The sequence below is a fragment of the Bos indicus genome, chromosome 21 (genome assembly GCF_029378745.1).
Source record: "Bos indicus isolate NIAB-ARS_2022 breed Sahiwal x Tharparkar chromosome 21, NIAB-ARS_B.indTharparkar_mat_pri_1.0, whole genome shotgun sequence".
Lineage (NCBI taxonomy): Eukaryota > Metazoa > Chordata > Mammalia > Artiodactyla > Bovidae > Bos > Bos indicus.
Window position 1 is genome coordinate 24835937 of NC_091780.1, and position 17455 is coordinate 24853391.

At 43.6% G+C, this 17455-nt stretch overlaps 1 protein-coding gene across 12 annotated transcripts in view; it reads right to left on the reverse strand.

The window, feature by feature from the left end:
* The window catches only part of SH3GL3 (SH3 domain containing GRB2 like 3, endophilin A3), a 117002-nt gene that overhangs the window by 37906 nt on the left and 61641 nt on the right, over window positions 1-17455 (reverse strand). For 7 of the 12 annotated variants that reach the window (XM_019983991.2, XM_070775219.1, XM_070775213.1 and 4 more), the window contains 4 exons: window positions 14305-14438; window positions 10296-10454; window positions 3422-3525; window positions 100-209 (listed from right to left, as the gene is read on the reverse strand). In XM_019983991.2, the coding sequence (XP_019839550.1) occupies window positions 100-209; window positions 3422-3525; window positions 10296-10454; window positions 14305-14438 (507 nt within the window). The remainder of the gene's footprint in view (window positions 1-99; window positions 210-3421; window positions 3526-10295; window positions 10455-14304; window positions 14439-17455) is intronic. The other 5 variants (XM_070775218.1, XM_070775215.1, XM_070775212.1 and 2 more) reach the window with 2 other exon arrangements.

Consider the following 17455-nt stretch of genomic DNA (forward strand, 5'->3'; position numbering starts at 1 on the left):
TCAGTGGAGCCACACAGAATACAGCAATGAGCAGTGAGCAAGCACTTACAGGAGAGCCTTGCAGAAGGGCATGCGGTACCCACAGAACGGTCAGCTCACCTGTTGTCTTTGCTGAGGAGGCGGTGGACACCCCATTGAGCTCGCTGGGGCTCCTTTTTATGGGTCGTGGCTTGTATTCTCGCTTGGGGACGTTGGATGCAGCCGATATCCTGTGATACACATTTTAAGATCAGTCAGACATTTGATGAAAAATTCAAAGCCTCCAAACCTACATTTGTTCTGCCTTGTGGACCTACACATTTAGGTCCTAAGGTGATGGTCATGAAGGGGGTGATTTTTACACATTGACCCTTGAGTAGCCCAAAGTGATGGCTTTGATATGCCAAATGTAGTTTTTTGGCTCTATGCAGACATACCTCATTTTATTGCACTTTGCAGATATCTGCTTTAAAAAAAAAAAAAAAAGAAACAACTGAAGGTTTGTGGCAACTCTTTGTACAGCAAGTCTCTGGGTGCCATTTTTCCAAGAGCATTTTCTCACTTTGCATCTCTGTATCCCATTTGATAATTCCCCAAATATTTCAAACTTTTTTCTTAGTTATTCTATCTGTTGTGGTAATCTGTGATTAGAGATCTTTGATGTTTACTGTTGTAATTAATATGGGCCCCAGAAACAGTGGCATGTGAGCTGGCAAGCTTAATTGATAAATGTGTGTTCTGACTATTCTACCTACCACCTCCAGCTGTTCCCCCATCTCTCTCCTTCTCCTCGGGCCTCCCTATTCCCTGAGACACAACAATATTGAAATTAGGCCAACTGATAACCCTATAATGGCCTCTAAGTCTTCAAGTGAAAGTCTCATATCACTCACTTTAAATCAAAAGCTAGAAATTATTAAGCTTAGTAAGGAAGGCACATTAAAAGCCAGGAGAAGTCAAAACCTAAGCTTCTTGTACCACACAGCCAAGTTGTGGATGCAAAGGAAAAATTCTTGAAGGAAATGAAAAATGCTTCTCCAGTGAACACACAAATGATAAGAAAGCCAAACAGCTTTATTGCTGCTATGGGGAGAGTTGTAGGGGTCTGGATGTAGCTAATGGATGACTTTGGGGGGTTCAAGACTTCAGTGAAGGAGGTCACTGCAGATGTGGTAGAAAGAGTGAGAGAACTAGAAGTGGAGCCTGAAGATGTGACTGAATTGCTGCAATCCTCTGATAAAACTTGAATGAATGAGGAGATGCTTCCTATAGATGAGGAAAGAAAGTGGCTTCTTGAGATGGCATCTATTCCTGGTGAAGATGCTGTGAAGACTGTTGGAATGGCAACAGAGATTCAGAATATGACATGACTTAGTTGATAAAGCAGCAGCTGAGTTTGAGAGGGTTGACTTCAATTATGAAAGAGGTTCTACTGTGGGTAAAATGCTATCCAACAGCACTACCTGCTACAGAGAACTCGTCTGTAAAAGGCAGAGTCAACTGATGCTGCAAACTTCATTGTCTTACTTTATGAAATTGTCACAGCTGCCCCAACCTTCAGCAACAACCACCCTGATTATTGAACAGACATCAACATTAAGGCAAGATGCTTCACCAGCAAAAAAGATTAGGACTTGCTGAAGACTCAGGTGATGGTTAGCATTTTTAACAATAAATATTTTTAAATTAGAGCATATATTGGGCTAACCAAAACATTCATTTGGGTTTTTTCCATAAAGTGTTACAGAAAAACCCCAAAACAAACGTTTGGGCCAACCCAACATTTGGGTTGGTGTTTTTTTGTTTTTGTTTTTGTTTTTCTTAGACATAATGCTATTTCACACTTAAAAGACTACAGTTTAGCATAAACATAACTTTTATATGCACTGGAAAGCCCAAATATTCATGTGACTCACTTTACTGCAATATTCAATTTATTGTGGTAGTCTGGAACCAAATTCTCAGTATCTCCAAGGTATGTCTGTATTTATAAAGTATTTTCTCTCATAAAGTCTCTGAGGCATCTAGCAAGTACCAGGGATGAACTGGGCACTCAACAATGATCACTTCCTTCTCTTTTTCCTCTTATAAAGGTAGAATTATGAAAAGACACACATGTGAGGAGGAGATGAACTACCAGCCTTAGAAAGTGGATGATTCAGAGACTGGACACATCTTGTGTCTTCCTTTTATAATTATTGCATTGATTTAAGCCAAAATCCCTCCAAATTTACTCATTATGATAATCCCATGTAAAACAATTATCTGTTCTCACATTTGGTCAAAAGATAGAGTAGTATTTCAACCCAGTGTTTCAATTAACAGGGTTGCAATGCATGATACCTATATCACTGATTTTCAGAAAAGTCAACAGTACGCTCATCAGTAAAGTCACGAGGAACACAGCAATCTTTCTTTGACCACTCAGGGGCCTTTTTGGCTCTTTCAGTATCAGAGTCAATGTTATAAACATGCCCTGATATTTGTCCTGGGAAAGTAAAAATACATCTTGTTCGAGATAATTACATACTATGTGGTGGGCTTCCCCAGTGGCTCAGTGGTAAAGAATCCGCCTGCCAATGCAGGAGATGCAGTTTGACCCCTAGGTCAGGAAGATCCCTTGGAGTAGGAAATGGCAACCAACTCCAGTATTCTTGCCTGGAGAATCCCACGGACAGAGGAGCCTGGCAGGCTACACTCCATGGGGTCACAAAGAATCAGATATGACTGAGTGACTGAGCACACACACACAAGAACCTACTGTATAGCACAGGGAACTCTACTCAATACTCTGTCATGGCCTATACAAGAAAATAATCTTAAAAACGAGTGAAAAGTACCCAGCTCTTTGCAACCCCATGGACTGTAGCCCACCAGGCTCCTCTGTCCGTGGGATTCTCCAGGCAAGAATACTGGAGTGGGTAGCCATTCCCTTCTCCAGGGGATCTTCCCAACCAAGGGATGTATGTATATGTATAACTGATTCACTTTGCTATACACCTGAAACTATTAATACACACTGTCTGAAGACCATCTCACTCCTCCCCACATCCCTAGATGTTGGGGAGTGGCCCTATGCCATCCCACCTTCAGCTAAACTCTCATCATGTCAGCAAGGAAGACAGGACCTCTCTGAAAGGGCTGAACTCCAAGGCAAGTGTGCAACCTGGGTTGCCCTAAACACAGGTCATAGAATAAGGGCCTTGAGCAAAACGAGAAAGGAGAAAAGCTGCCAGACCTCCTTTCCAGGTTCTGTCCTATTGGACAAAGTCATACGGTTATTATCTCAGCACAATCTGCACCCAACCATGAAAGCCAGTGGAAGAAAATTCAACACAGAAAGAGGCAGTGGGAAGGGGGAACTGAAGAGAGAGACAGAGATGGATTTCTACTGACTTCAACTCTGCAGCCCTTGTCTGGTAGTCAATGGGGAGGCACTTACCTCATCTGTAGCTTGCTCTGCAGCTCCTGCAGAATCTCTGTGGACTGTCTGTGATAATCTAAAGCGGCCTCGACAAACACGGCCAGCTGGCTGACTTGTTCTACCTGCGGCACAAGTGGAAAATGACTCCATGGAGGCCAGCGCCTGGGTCATGTTCAGATAGAGGAGAGACTGGCGACCCAGACCCAGCTTTTCAGGGCAGACCCCCACCCCACCACCAACAACAACCCTGTCTGCCTGGGCTCTGGTCGATTTCATTTCATTTCATCACAAAGTAATAACCACACAGGTCATAGTAGAGAGCTAGACATGCTGGAGAAACATGTTCAAATCTAGTTTTGATTATGAAGCTGCTTTAGCTCAATAAAAAAAGTCTGTTTTTCCAATTAGATGATATTCTTGGGAGATGTGTATGCTATAAAGCTCATGAATCTGAAAAAAGAGAGATAAAACTTTTCCAATGACAACTCAAGCCAATATTTAGTAAATGAATTTGCTTTCTTAGTGAAGTGTCTCTACGGGCAATTTTGAGCTAAGTCACATCAAGAAAGTAAGTAAATTAAGCTGTTTTCAGGCTTCCCAGGTGGCACAGTGGTAAAGAATCCGCCTGTCAATGCAGAAGACACAGGAGATGCAGGTTCAATCCCTGGGTTAGGAAGATCCTCTGGAGGAGGAAATGGCAACCCACTCCAGTATTCTTGCCTGGAGAATCCCCATGGACAGAGGAGTCTGGTGGGCTATAGTCCATGGGGTCGCAAAGAGTCAGACACGACAAGCAACTGAGCAGCACACAACCTGTTTTCAGATAAGAAAAGAAGCCAGGGAGCAGATCGTGCCCCAGGGCAAAGATATGCCAGCCCCCTGTATATATTTATTGCCATCAGCACAAAATAATTTCCCTGAAATAACCAACCCAAAGGAATGAACCAGGAAGACTCTGGCATGTCTCTTTCCCATGAACCAAGACATTCATGAAATTTGAGACCAAATTACAGTGGATGAAAGAAAATAAAATCAAAAAGTTATGTTATATAGAGAGCCCCGAAGACCTGGGGATGCAAAATTTGAAGAAGAGACATCTCCTGTGGGGTATCAGAGCTCTGCCCCCAGCTTTCTATATGTCTGGGGGGCTGCAACAGAAAGGAGGGATGAATGGAGCTGATTTCCACAAGCCTCAGAGGAGGGACCACTGGGTGGAGGTGATGGGGAGGCAAGGGGTTCCAAGAGTGAATGCCATGAGCTCCAGAACCAGACAAAGCACAAACCGAAATCAATCCCCCTCTTTCCTAAACTTCCCCAAAGTGTATACCTCATCTCCCTACTTCATTTCTAAGTAACTTAGGGGAAAGTCTGCCTTCTTAGTCCCTCCTACACATTCACCCTGCAAAACCAATCATGGGCTCCTTTGCCTTCAAAGACCTAAGCTATTTTCATTTTCTATTATTGACTGTGCTTTATCTGTCTACACTTTAATTCTCCTTGCCCACGCACGCCATTTTAAACACAGGCTCCCTGTTCACGTAAGATCTACATGGACTTCCGCTTGGGTCATTTTGTGATCCGCGTCTGCACAATGAAATCCCATCATATCACATTTACATAACCACATTCTGTGGCTGGAAAAGCAACAAGCCTAAGCCTGAAATTTCCAAAAACTCAATAAACAAAACAAAGACAGCCTGGCCCCTGCAAAATTCTAAGGATTTAAGTTTCACCTCTTTGGCTTTTACACACACTTTTAAACAAGTCCAGAACCATGGTCTAACAGGATCACAGCAGAATCTGCTTCAGATTCCTTACAGTGCAAGAGCTGTGGCTGGTTAACAACTGCACCACACTCCTCTGTCTTTAGTAAGATTAATTTATATATATACATACATATTTTAAAAATAATTTTATTTATTTACTTTTGGCGGTGCTGGGTCTTCATTGCTGCACAGGCTCTTCTCTAGCTGTGGCAAGTAAGGGCTACTCTCTAGTTGGGGTACATAGCCTTCTCATTGTGGTGGTTTCTCTGGTTGTGGAGCATGGGCTCAGTTGCTCCACAACATGTGAGATCTTCACGGATCAGGGGTTGAACCCATGTCTCCTGCATTGACAGGTGGATTCTTTACCACTGAGCCACCAGAGAAGCCCAACTTTTTTTTTAAGAGAGTGTATTTTTTTTAATGTGAACCATGTTTAAAATCTTTATTGAATTTGTTAAAATATTGCTTCTGTTTTATGGTGTGTTTTTTTGTTTTTTGTTTTTTGTTTTTTGTTTTTGTAGCCACAAGGCATGTAGGATCCTAGTTCCCTGACCAGGGATTGAACCCGCACCATCTGCATTGGAAGGTAAAGTCTTAACCATTGGACCACCAGGGAAGTCCCAAAAGTCACTTTCTAGGGGCATGTGACTAAGCAGAAGCAAAGCCAAAACCATAGAACAGGTCGTTCACTCTTTGTTGGATGTGCTTTCTTTCTACTAGTGCAATACTTCGTAGATGTCTTCTTCCATATATCACAGGTCCCTTGATATGTCAATAAAATAACAGTTATAAATTCCCTAATGGCTTATCAGGTAAAGAAACTGCCTGCCATACAGGAGACACAGGAGACTCAAGGGACTCATGTTCGATTCCTGGGTCAGGAAGATCCCCTGGAGGAGGAAATGGCAACCCACTTCAGTATTCTTGCCTGGAAAATCCCATGGATAGAGGAGCCTGGCAGGCTACAGTCCAAAGGGTTGCAAAAAGTCGGACACGACTGAGCACACACTCATTCATTCAATAGTAATGACAGTGGTGTGGAAGAGTTCTATGATCAAATAACTGAGAAACTGCCTTGTGTATTCTCTCTTAGGACTCTCTTAGAGATTAATTTTTCATATATTCATATAATCTGAAAAGCCTAGTGATAAAGAAAACCTGTTTAGTTTTGGTTAACCCAGGGTTTCCCAAACTTATTTGACCATGGAGACATTATTGACAAAACACAAACTACATCCTGTGGAATAAATTTTGGGAAACTCCACTCTAGACCAATGAAAAGCACCCAGGAATCTGGAATCTAGTCAGTCCACTTGTCCTGGGAGCCCATAGACAGAGGGAGGGTTCCCAGGCTGGGCGTTTGTATCAGGAGAGCATAGAGAATGCTGCAGATGCCTGCCTTCATGGAGCTGGGGAAATGGCATCTTCTGTGTGGTATTTCTGGCTCTTGCCAAAGTCAAAGACCTACATTCCATTATGTCAAGTCATGAGGAATAAACCTCTCTGCAAAGACAGAAGAGGAGCATGTTAACAGGTCTTGCGGTGATTCAGCATTCCCAAGAAAATGGCAGTGGGGGGACTTCCCTGGTGGTCCAGTGGCTAAGACTCCCCACTCCCAATGCAGGGGCCTGGGTTCAATCCCTGGTCAGGGAACTAGATCCCAAGTGCCACAACTAAGAGTTCACATGCCTCCACTAAACATTCTGAGCACCATAACTAAGACCCGGCACAGCCAAATACGTAAAAATAATTGAAAAAAAGTGGCAGTGGAGATTGGGAACCAAATTCTGAATACCCTGTACCCCCAACCTCAAAGCTCACTGCCAGGGGCACAAGGGCCCCTCTCCTAGGGGGCATTGCTCTGGGTGCCTCTGAGGGCACTGGCAGTCCCAGCCTGACCCAGAGAAGGAACCATCCTAGACCTGCCCCTCTGGGCTCCTGGGAAAGCTCGGGGCCCCAAACGCCTCCTGCTTGCCCCTGCGTGTAGAATAAGGAAGCTGCTCAGCCCCCAGCCAGAGGTAAAGTAACGCTCGAGGCCTCCAGCCCCACTCTTACTCTTACTCTTACCCAGGGAAAACAGTGGGGGCCCAAAGGGGACTCTTCTCTGATTCTCGCATTCCCAACTCCCAAATAGGCAGGAAAACAGATGCCACTTTCCCTTAGGAGTGTTGGTGTGAACCACTCAGGTCCTTCTCACCACCCCTTCCTTCCTTCCACACCAGAGGAGGAGGAGGAGGAGGTCTGTTTGATTGATGAGATCAGGGCGAACGGACCCTGCACTGGAAAGGCAAGAGGGTCTTGGCCTGGGGGGTCTGTTTTCTTGAAGAGAGTGTGTTTGTGAAGCGACTTTTCTGCTCGGCCCACCCACTCCCTGAGGGTGGCTCTACAGGCTAGACCAGGCCTGGGGGAGGCAGCTGGAGCCCCACGTGGGCACAGGCCCAAGCTGCCCACATGATTTTCCAGACGGTCCTGTCCTCCAGGCAGGGGGCTGGTTTGTCGTCCTTGTATGCCTGCCCCCCTGCCTCTCAGTGGGGAGAATGTAGATGGAGAAGACAGATAAGCAACCTCACCTGGAAACCCCTACAAATGGCCCGTTGGCCAGAGAATCAAGGGGAACTGGAGAACATTTTCCAGACCTTTCCTCCTCAACAAGACTGCCAGACCACCTGGAGGTAGCCAGACACTGTCGTGGGAAAAGACAAGGCTGTCCTTTTCTGAGTCTAACTGCGGTTGCCACAAGAAGAGGATGAAGGCAGTCTTCCGGAGCTTCCACAATAACTTGTGAGTCTTCTCGACTCTAAACCTGGGAGAGGCAAAGTTAAGAGCAGCCTCCCTCTCATGAGTCACTTCGTAAATGGCAGCTCTTGTCACTGTCATCTTCACCACCACCATCAGGTCCTTAGCACTGTCATTATCTCGAGAATCAGCAACCGCAGCACAGATGGGTAAGGACCACTGTGGCTAAAAACAGCACAAGGAAAGGTGGGAAGAGAAAGAGAAGGAATCTAGTACCAAGGAAGCCTGCAAAGGCCTTCACCCTTTCCTTATTTTGATCTCTTCCCATCTCAATGGTCGATTTCCATGGAGATGTAGACCCAGGTCCTGAAACGAGGGAGCAGACCATGCTCCTCAGAGCTGAAAGAAACCACCCCACCTTTACCTGCTAAAGGAAACTTTAGGGGGAACCCTGAAATTCATGCCTCTGTGAGGCCTGAGTTACAAACTAGCCTTCTCCCAGGGGAGCATGGAAATGGGTTAACTCATTTGAGACAAGCAGAATAGTGTCCCTGTCAACAAATGGACAAATGACTGAGTTTTTATAAGGAAGGGATTATTTCTGATTTTGATTGATACTAGAAGGAAAACAGGTCTCTTGGGTCAACCACCAAGGGTAGAGAAACTGATTCAGGCCTCCCTAATGGCGTACTTTGCGATAGCTTATCAAAGATCGTGAATGAAGGTCATGACAAAGCACGTGGGCTAGACAGCATGTTTGCCTCAGAGTTTAAATCCATCTCTAAAGGGCACAGGGCTGGAGGGGCAATCTTTACTGCAGCCCAATAAGGAATACATGCATCTGATGCCTCTCAAAACACTCTCTAAATACTTCATTTTTGAATCAATATGGCAACCCAAGACAAAACTAAACCAAATGTCCTATGGTTCAAGGATAATTTCAAGGAAATTTGTATTTTTAAGGGAAAGCAAACAACAAGGGAAAACTGTTATACCACTTCTCATTTTTCATAAAGTGTAAAAAGAAAACAAATCTGATAAAATATTTAAAAGGAGAAACATAATAGAATGTGCTTCTCGGCACTGGGGTCTAATGGACATGGGAATTTCAAATTGTTTCCTCCAGGATTAATGTCTTGTCAACACTGAACATAATCTTCCCTTGACATCACCATGGCACATAAAAGGTGCTCAGGACACCTGGCTTGACTTGACTCAAAAGATGCAAGACTTCAATGTACCTTTTAATAAATTATTGTAAGTAGAACATAGTTTTGCAGATATATAAATCCTCTGACTTGTTCCAACGGGTTGGAGTGTTCAACAAACAGGTCCAAAGCAATGCTGGGCTGAGGTGGCTCATGGCCTCGCCAAGGCCAGGCTTAGGGCAGGAACTCCAGAGGGAGGCAGGTGGCCAAGTGTTCTTGAAAAATGCCAAATGACCTCTCATTGCCAAGGCAAAGAAGAGTGGCTTTCAACCTTCATGGTGTCCACTTGGGGGTTACCATCTGTTTAGTTTCATTTCCACCTGGGCTTCCCAGGTGGAAAAGTATGTGCCTGCAATGCAGGAGACACAGGAGACGCGGGTTCGATCTCCGAGTCAGGAAGATCCCTTGGAGAAGGGAATGGCCACCCACTCCAGTATCCTTGCCCGGGAAATCCCGTGGATGGAGAGCCTGGTGGGCTACGGTCCATGGGCGGCAAAGAGCTGCAAACGACTGAGCGACTGAGCATGCACACAAAGTCTAACTTTACTTGTACAAATAAAATGAGAGCCGGTGGCAAGAATCATGGTACAAGAGAATGTTAGCATTTCTGAGGGATCTGTGTCAAGACCTTCACAATGCCCAAGTTCACAGGTACTACAAGGGCACAGCTGGAAAACTCAGGCCATGCTTTTATATCCTGAAGCTTCACTGTGACAAGCAAAGGCTCGGAGAGCTGGATGATGAGTGAGGCTTCCCATGAGCCAAGGAAGCTGCTCCTCCTCAAACATCTGCCTCACAGAGCACATTTCAGTTTTAGCAAGACTGCAAATTACCATATTCTTGGGCTTTCCATTCACCTGCAAAACCACCAATAGCATAGCCTCAAATATCACAACGGCAGGTCTACCTCGCACTTCACCCAAGACAATCCCACCTCCCCAGGGCTGACCTGAGCACATCTCTGAGGTAATCCCAGGATAAACAGGACCCTCTCCAGATCTGAGATTTGAGTCAGGACTTGCTAGATGTCTGAAGCTATTTCTGAGGCAGGAGATAATGGTTATGGAAAATTCCAGAAATATGTAACAACTAAGGCCCCCGAGTTCCTCAGCATGCTGACCCTCGTCATACAGTCAACGTTTTCATTCACATTAAAGTCTCCTGTTTGGTGTAAATACTTACATCATTTTCTAAAAAATTAAACATGCTTCTTTCAGCCAACTCCTTTGACTCTTCAAATTTTTCTACTGCTTGTCTGACTTCTTCATCTGGTATCTTACCTACTCGCTTCTTTTTATAATCGTAATCCAGGCGGCGGCCTTCCAGCTTTTTCAGGTGGTGCTAAGAGACAAAGGAGTCCTTCAAAGAACTGTTACACTCAAACACAACACAGACTGTTGGCATTTCTATGAAAATAGTCACTGCTTTTTCTCAGCATAAATTCTAGGGGGCAGGACCCCACCTTACACTTCTTCTGCATGCACTCAGCATCTATTAGCAGCTCCTTTCACTGCTGGTCAACCAGGAATATTTGTGGAATGACTGAATGGGTAGATGGATGGATGGATGGAAGATAAACTGAATGAGTGTCTATATGAAACATAAAGATGCAGTATCAGTTTTTAGATTAATTTTCCAAGGTTTTCTATAGAACCCTTCAGTTAAGTTCCATTAATTTCCAAGTAATTTCCAACCAAATTAACTATACTCCCAAAAATGTATGTTTCTTTTGGCAACTCCTCACTAAGAAGTAGATTATAAAGCACAAATTTCTAGTATCCTCTTGAATACTTAGGGATCTTCCATAAATTTCCCACATAATTACAAAATAAGTTGAATAAACACTATTGATGAATGTAATACACACAGAGGACTGAAAGTATGATCTCTTTAACAAAGTAAAACAATTACTAATATTAGAGGTGTCCATTCGTGGAACACAGTGCCTTCTGTGGTAGTAAGTTCCCCATTACAGTCTGTGTTTAAGCTGAGGGCTCTCATGTCAGAAATACTATAGAAGGGATCACTATACAGGTCAAGGGAGTTTATGATTATAACCCCTGGGAAACAGATATTTGATATTGAAAGTGGAAGTCAAAACAGACTCTCCCACTGAAGCATGTGGGTAGCTTGACTATTCTTTTTAGTGGGAAGCGCTGGTTCTAACGTCCACAATGGGTGGGTGAAAAAAATACAAGACAGAAAGTCAGAACCACCTCTCTTACATGTTCCGTGACTCTGGGCAAGTCTCTAAACCCCTCCAGACCTCCACAACTATGGTGTAAATGGGGACAGGTGGGCTTAACCTGGCTACTTATGGGTGATGAAATGTCTGTAAAAGCTCTTTGAATCCAACAAGACCTTTTATAGATATGTCAGGCATATGTTAAATGAATGGGCTTTCCACTCAGGAGGTCCAAGCATAGTTGAGACTATGAAAAGCCTACTGAATATTGGACACAAGTCTTGATCGTCTATAGTATTAGGTTTGAATGTATAGAGTTTCTCCATCAAACCAGAGCTGAGTAACAAGAGGTACCACTTAAAAATTATCTTTTGCATAGGGAAAACATTTAAGGCTATGTGTATTTTGAACATTTACCCCACTTTCTATTAAGGATCCACATTCATATCCAGCCACCCTACTGAACCAGGTCAAGTGGAAGAGTAATGTCATCTGGTGAAGTTCCTATCTTTCTTCAAGGACATCAGCATAAGAAGAAATGGTATATTATGTCTTTCCACAAAGGAGGTGTTTGGTTTAAAGGTTCTGCATTTGGGAAAGATACCTTGGTGTCCCCACAGCTCATCATACCTCTTCTCTAGGATCATCTGTTCAATAATAATCTGTGAGCACAAAGGCTGTGCTAGTCATTGTGACTACAAAAGTGAACAAAACCTGACTCCTTACTCCAAAGCACTTTCTCCCAAACAACAGAAACAGAGAAGCCATGACACCACAGCACAAGGAGCACCTGATTAAGTCCAGCAGAGAACAAGAGCTTCCCCAAGGACAGAACATCTGAGCTGAGACCTGTGAGGTGAGATGGCTTAGCCAGGAGAAGGGAGAAAAGGAGAACAACAAAGAATAGAGAGAGAGCCCAGTGCCACGGGGACTGTACATAATTCAATGAGGCTGGGTGAAGAGTTCAAGTGGGAAGGGGCGAGCTATCAATCCCAATCAGTCAATCAACAGAGAGAAGGAGGGACTGGGAATTAGGGACTAAGGTGCTGGATCTTTACTCCCAGTGGGCAGCTCCTGGGGGGCTTGTCCCTTAGGAAGACCGCTCTGGTTGCAATGTGGAGAGTGGACTGCAGGGGCCGAGCTGTGAGGCTGGGAGTCAAGGGCTGCCATGCTGATGTGTTTAAACATTAACCAGAAGTCAATAGAGAGAAAGGGGAAGAAGGGAGGTTCTGGAGAGAGGATGAAGGATGTGGCAAAGGCCCTGAGGAGGTGAGGATGAAGGACTCTGGGGCCCAGTGGAGGACTGGGCTGAGGGAGCAGAACAGACACCAATTGCCCTGATGTGGAAGAGAAAAAGGAGGACAGTGGGAGTAAGCTGCTGAGCGAGGTGCTGGGCATGGGGTAGCAGAAAGTTCTGGGAGTTCCTGAATGGATGCTTTCATTTTTCGTTCAACCTCCCTGAGTTCAACCTCCTCTCCTCCATAGCCCTTGGTTTCAGTGTGAATTCTAAACGTCTACATGGGCACCCAGGACTCTCCCCTGGGAAGCTCTGGGATACAGCCCAGGAATCTGCATTTCTAACATGAGATGATGATGCTATTGCTTGTCCTGGGACCACACCAGGAGAATCACTGGGCCTGAAAAAGAAAAAGGGGGATCTCCCCAAAGTTCAGATGACTTCCAAGCCGGTCCCCAGCTGCACTCAGATCACTCCTCAAGGCCCCAGGAGTTAGGTCTTCTGGGCAGCTTCTCAAGAGGGTGCCCAAAGAAGGTCTCAGTGCAGGCTGTCCCTCCAGAATATAAGTCCCTGGTGGGGTGGAAGTCTCAAGGCTGCTTTTGCGCATCTGCCAAAACACCACGAAACAAGTGGTGTGTGATTATTTACGGGTCCCTGAAAGCTCCTAGATATGCTCTGGAGGGCCATTTTTAACATATTCCAAACACAAAATTGGGCTTCCCTGGTGGCTCAGACGGTAAAGAATCTGCCTGCAGTGTAGAAGACTCGGGTTCAGTCCCTGGGTCGGGAACATCCTCTGGAGAAGGGAATGGGAACCCACCCCAGTATTCTTGCCTGGAGAATCCCATGGACAGAGGAGCCTGGAGGGTTACAGTCCTTGGGGTCGCAAAGAGTCAGATACGACTAAGAGACTCACACCAACACTAAACACAAAATGCTGATTCCTAGATACTGATTTCCATGAGAAGTAATGGAAAATAATGATCACTAGTGCAATGAATGGAAAGACGCAGCCTGGATGGGAGGGGAGTTTGGGCGAGAACGGATACATGCATACGTACGGCAGAGTCCCTTTGCTGTCTACTTGAAACTACCACAACATTGGCTATACTTCTATATAAAATAAAACATGTTTTAAAGCTAAAATAAAAAAGATTTGCGAGAGTAACACTGAAACACATACATTACCATATGTAAAACAGATAACCAGTGGGAATTTGCTGTATGACATAGGGAACCCAAAGCCAGCCAGTGCTTTGTGATAACCTAGAGGGGTAGATGGGGAGGGAGGTGGGACGGAGGTTCAAGAGGGAGGGGACATGTGTATACCTGTGGCCGGTTCATGCTGATGGACAGAAGAAACCATCACAATATTGCAATTATCCTCTAATATAACATAAAAGTTAAAACAATAAATAAGTAATAGATGGTGGCATTAAAAAAAAGAAAGATGCAACGAGTATTGCATGATTTTGATGATCAAAAAACCAGTACAAAGTTCTGGAATCATTTTGTTATGTGAAAAACGACTGTAGAAATAGGTATCTTGAGCTTGGCTTCTAGCTGGCTTCAATAAGACACAGATTAAAGGTCTAACTGTCCTAGGACTCTTTCCTGGTAAGCCAGGTTACCATAACTGAGTTATTATTTTACCACCCACAGTAAGATGATGCTTTCACTGAGTCGCTATGGAAATGTTCTAATGATTTTAAACAGTGTAAACATCATATTAAGTAGCAACAGGCAGATTTATAGCCTAGAAAACTTACCCCAATCTCTTTTAAATCTTTGTCTTGTAGTAACTGAAGTGGATCAATAAAAGTTTGCTTTACATTAATATCAAGAGAGTCTTTCACCTCAGCCATTAGCTTCATGGATTCACCAACTTCTATCAATGCACTGCCTTCAACAGAGAATACAAACAAAAAAGGTTCTTTAGCAGACTTCAAATCTAAGTTAACAGTGATATTTATTTAACTCCTTCCCCAAAGTTTGTGATGATCAATGATGTGAAACAAGGTCCTCAGTCTGGGACCTCTGAATCTTGACCCTGAGAAAAGAAAATGTTAAAACGAAAAAGTCTCCATTTTACACATTTTCCTCACTGCTTCTGCACTTTCCACTGCTAAGAATTAAAACCAATTTGGCAAAACTAATACAATTATGTAAAGTTTAAAAAAACAAAAAAACAAAAAAACCAAAGCTCCGACAGACTGAGGCACTTGCCATATCCGCCACTAGAGGGGGTTAAAGCTCCTTGATTTTAAACTGGTGGTTTTGTGAACTGGCACCAAAGGTTCCTTAGAAACTAGAACAAAATCCCTCTTTGTAAACAATGAAAAGGATTCATTCATGGAGGCTAAGTATTAACCAATAAAGATGACAATAGAAATAAGGGAACAAATCCTCATGTCAGCTTCTGGCTTCTAGGTCTTCTTGAGGCCTTGTATTGAATACTCCTTGTATTCTTGAGACGGTTCTAAGGCTCCCGGCCCTTTCTGATGAAAGAAAGCCTGGCAGTGTCACACACACAGGGTGGGCAGGATCTGCTCCTGCAGTGAGGTGCAGGCCAGTCCCACCGGGCTTGAGCAGCCACAGGCAGCTTTAGCTGGATGGAACCCTGATATTTGGCACCAGCTAACCTACAATAGACGCAAGTAGGCACTCGGGGCGGGGGTGGGGAGGCGGTGATTCTAGGTGGCTCATGGTAAAGAATCTTTTGGCAATGAAGGAGATGCAGGAGACTCGGGTTTGATCCCTGGGTGGGGAAGATCCCCTGGAGGAGGAAATGGCAACCCACTCCAGTATTCTTGTCTGGGAAATCCCATGGATAGAGGAGCCTGGCGGGCTGCAGTCTATAGGGTCACACAGAGTCAGACAAGACTGAAGCGATTGAGCATGCACGCACACATTCTGGAAACTGAGCACAAGGAGGGTTGTAGTGACCAAGCTGACCAAACTATCTTTGCATCGAAGCCCCTGCCCTGTCACCTGACCGGATGCACTGCAGGACTGTCCATGGATGTCAGGGCCTGCCCGGCAGCCTCTCCTATTCCCTTCACTGGTCAGCCTTCAGAACAAGGGATAGGCCATCTTGGTCCCAATCACCCAGGAAATAAAATAAAATTCACATTATATTGCTCCAAAGGACACTGATACCCTCTGAGACTAATTAACATTTGAGGGTGGTTTTTTTAATAAGTTTTCAAAAGACTTTCCTCCCAGTTTCCTAAATGAATTACTATGGCCTAATATCTGAATTCTCAATTGCCATCTCTTGCCTTGTTACCACTACAAAAGGAGCAAACATGCCAAATTCTCCGGGAAGACTTAACAATTCAATTCACCCACAATTTATCAATTTAAAGTAATCTCAATCAAATTTAATACGCTTTTTTGTGGAATTCCCTAGCGGTCCAGCAGTTAGGACTTGGTGCCTTCATGACCATGGGCCTCAGGTTCAATCCCTGGTTGGGGATCCTGCAAGCTACACAACGTGGCAAAAAATAAAATTAAATTAATATTTTTTTGTTTTTGGTAGAGGGAACTTAAAAGGACGCTAAATTTCATCTGGAAAAATAAAATAGGCGAGTATGTCTATGAAATTTTTATAATATCTAGGGGAAATTTTAGTTAAATATATTTTTAAATGATGATATTTAAAACAACATGGTACTTGATCAAAGCAGAGTACAGATCCAGAAAACAGAAGAGAAAGATCAGAAACAAATTTAAAATATTATATATAAATTTTTATAACAGAAAAGCTATAGCTGAGAAAGGTTGAACTTTTCAATAAAGTATTAGGGCAACTAGCTATGTATTTGTGAGAACAGAAAATTAAAACCCTATTATACAGTATTTGTCCATTGAACTCAAGAGCTTGGAAATTTAAAGGTAAGGAAAGAAAACATATGTATGAAAATGAAGTATAAATAAACATTTGCACAGTTTCCTAGTGGAGGGGGAGAGGTGGAAATGTTTTTCTAAACATGATACCAAAGCCATAAACCACAAAGGAAGATCAATGAGCCCCACTAAACAAAAAGCAAAAATCTTTTTCCATTAAAATGATCTCTATCTACAACAGCAGAAGGTACATGCATACCTGGGGCAAAACTTCATCCAACATATTGGACAGACAAAGAGTAAATATTCTGACCACTGAACAAGGCTCATAGGGATTTCCCTGGTGGTGTACTGGCTAAGACTCTGTGCTCCCAGTGCAGGGGGCCCGGGGTTCGGTCCCTGGTCAGGGAACTAGATCCCACAAGCCACAACTAAGGGTTCCACATGCCACAACAAAGATGGAAGATCCTACATGCTGAAACCAAGAGCCGGTGCAGCCAGATAAATATTTACAGAGAAGAAAAAGTTCACGGAACAGTAAGAAAAAAAATGAACACCTCAATATAAAAATAAGCAAAAGACACAAATATAAAACTCACAAAGATGATGACAAACATGACTAAAAAACCTGCCTCACACACAATCCAAAAAACAAAGTTACAACAGTGCCCAGATACCAGTTCTATTTGCTAGAAATCACATGACCAGTTATTTAAAAGGAAACTAACAGGATAACTCTCAGAGTTAGTGTAACTGTGCTGGGAAACATTCTCATACCCTCCTGGCAGGAGTGTCAATATGGTATAACCCTTCTGGAGGGTCATTTGAAATTATGCTTCAAAAACCTGAAAACTAAGCATCCTCTTGACCCAGCAACTTAATTACTAGGAATTTCATCTAAGAACATAGTCTTGGATATTTCCAAAGCTTTATCTAGGAAAGTGGCTATCATAAATGCTGTGTAAATTTTTTTCACATTAAAAAATCTAAATATCCAGTAAATGGGATCCATTGAACAAACTATGGATATATGGAATATTATGCAGTCTTTAAAAAGGCCTGTGTGCAATA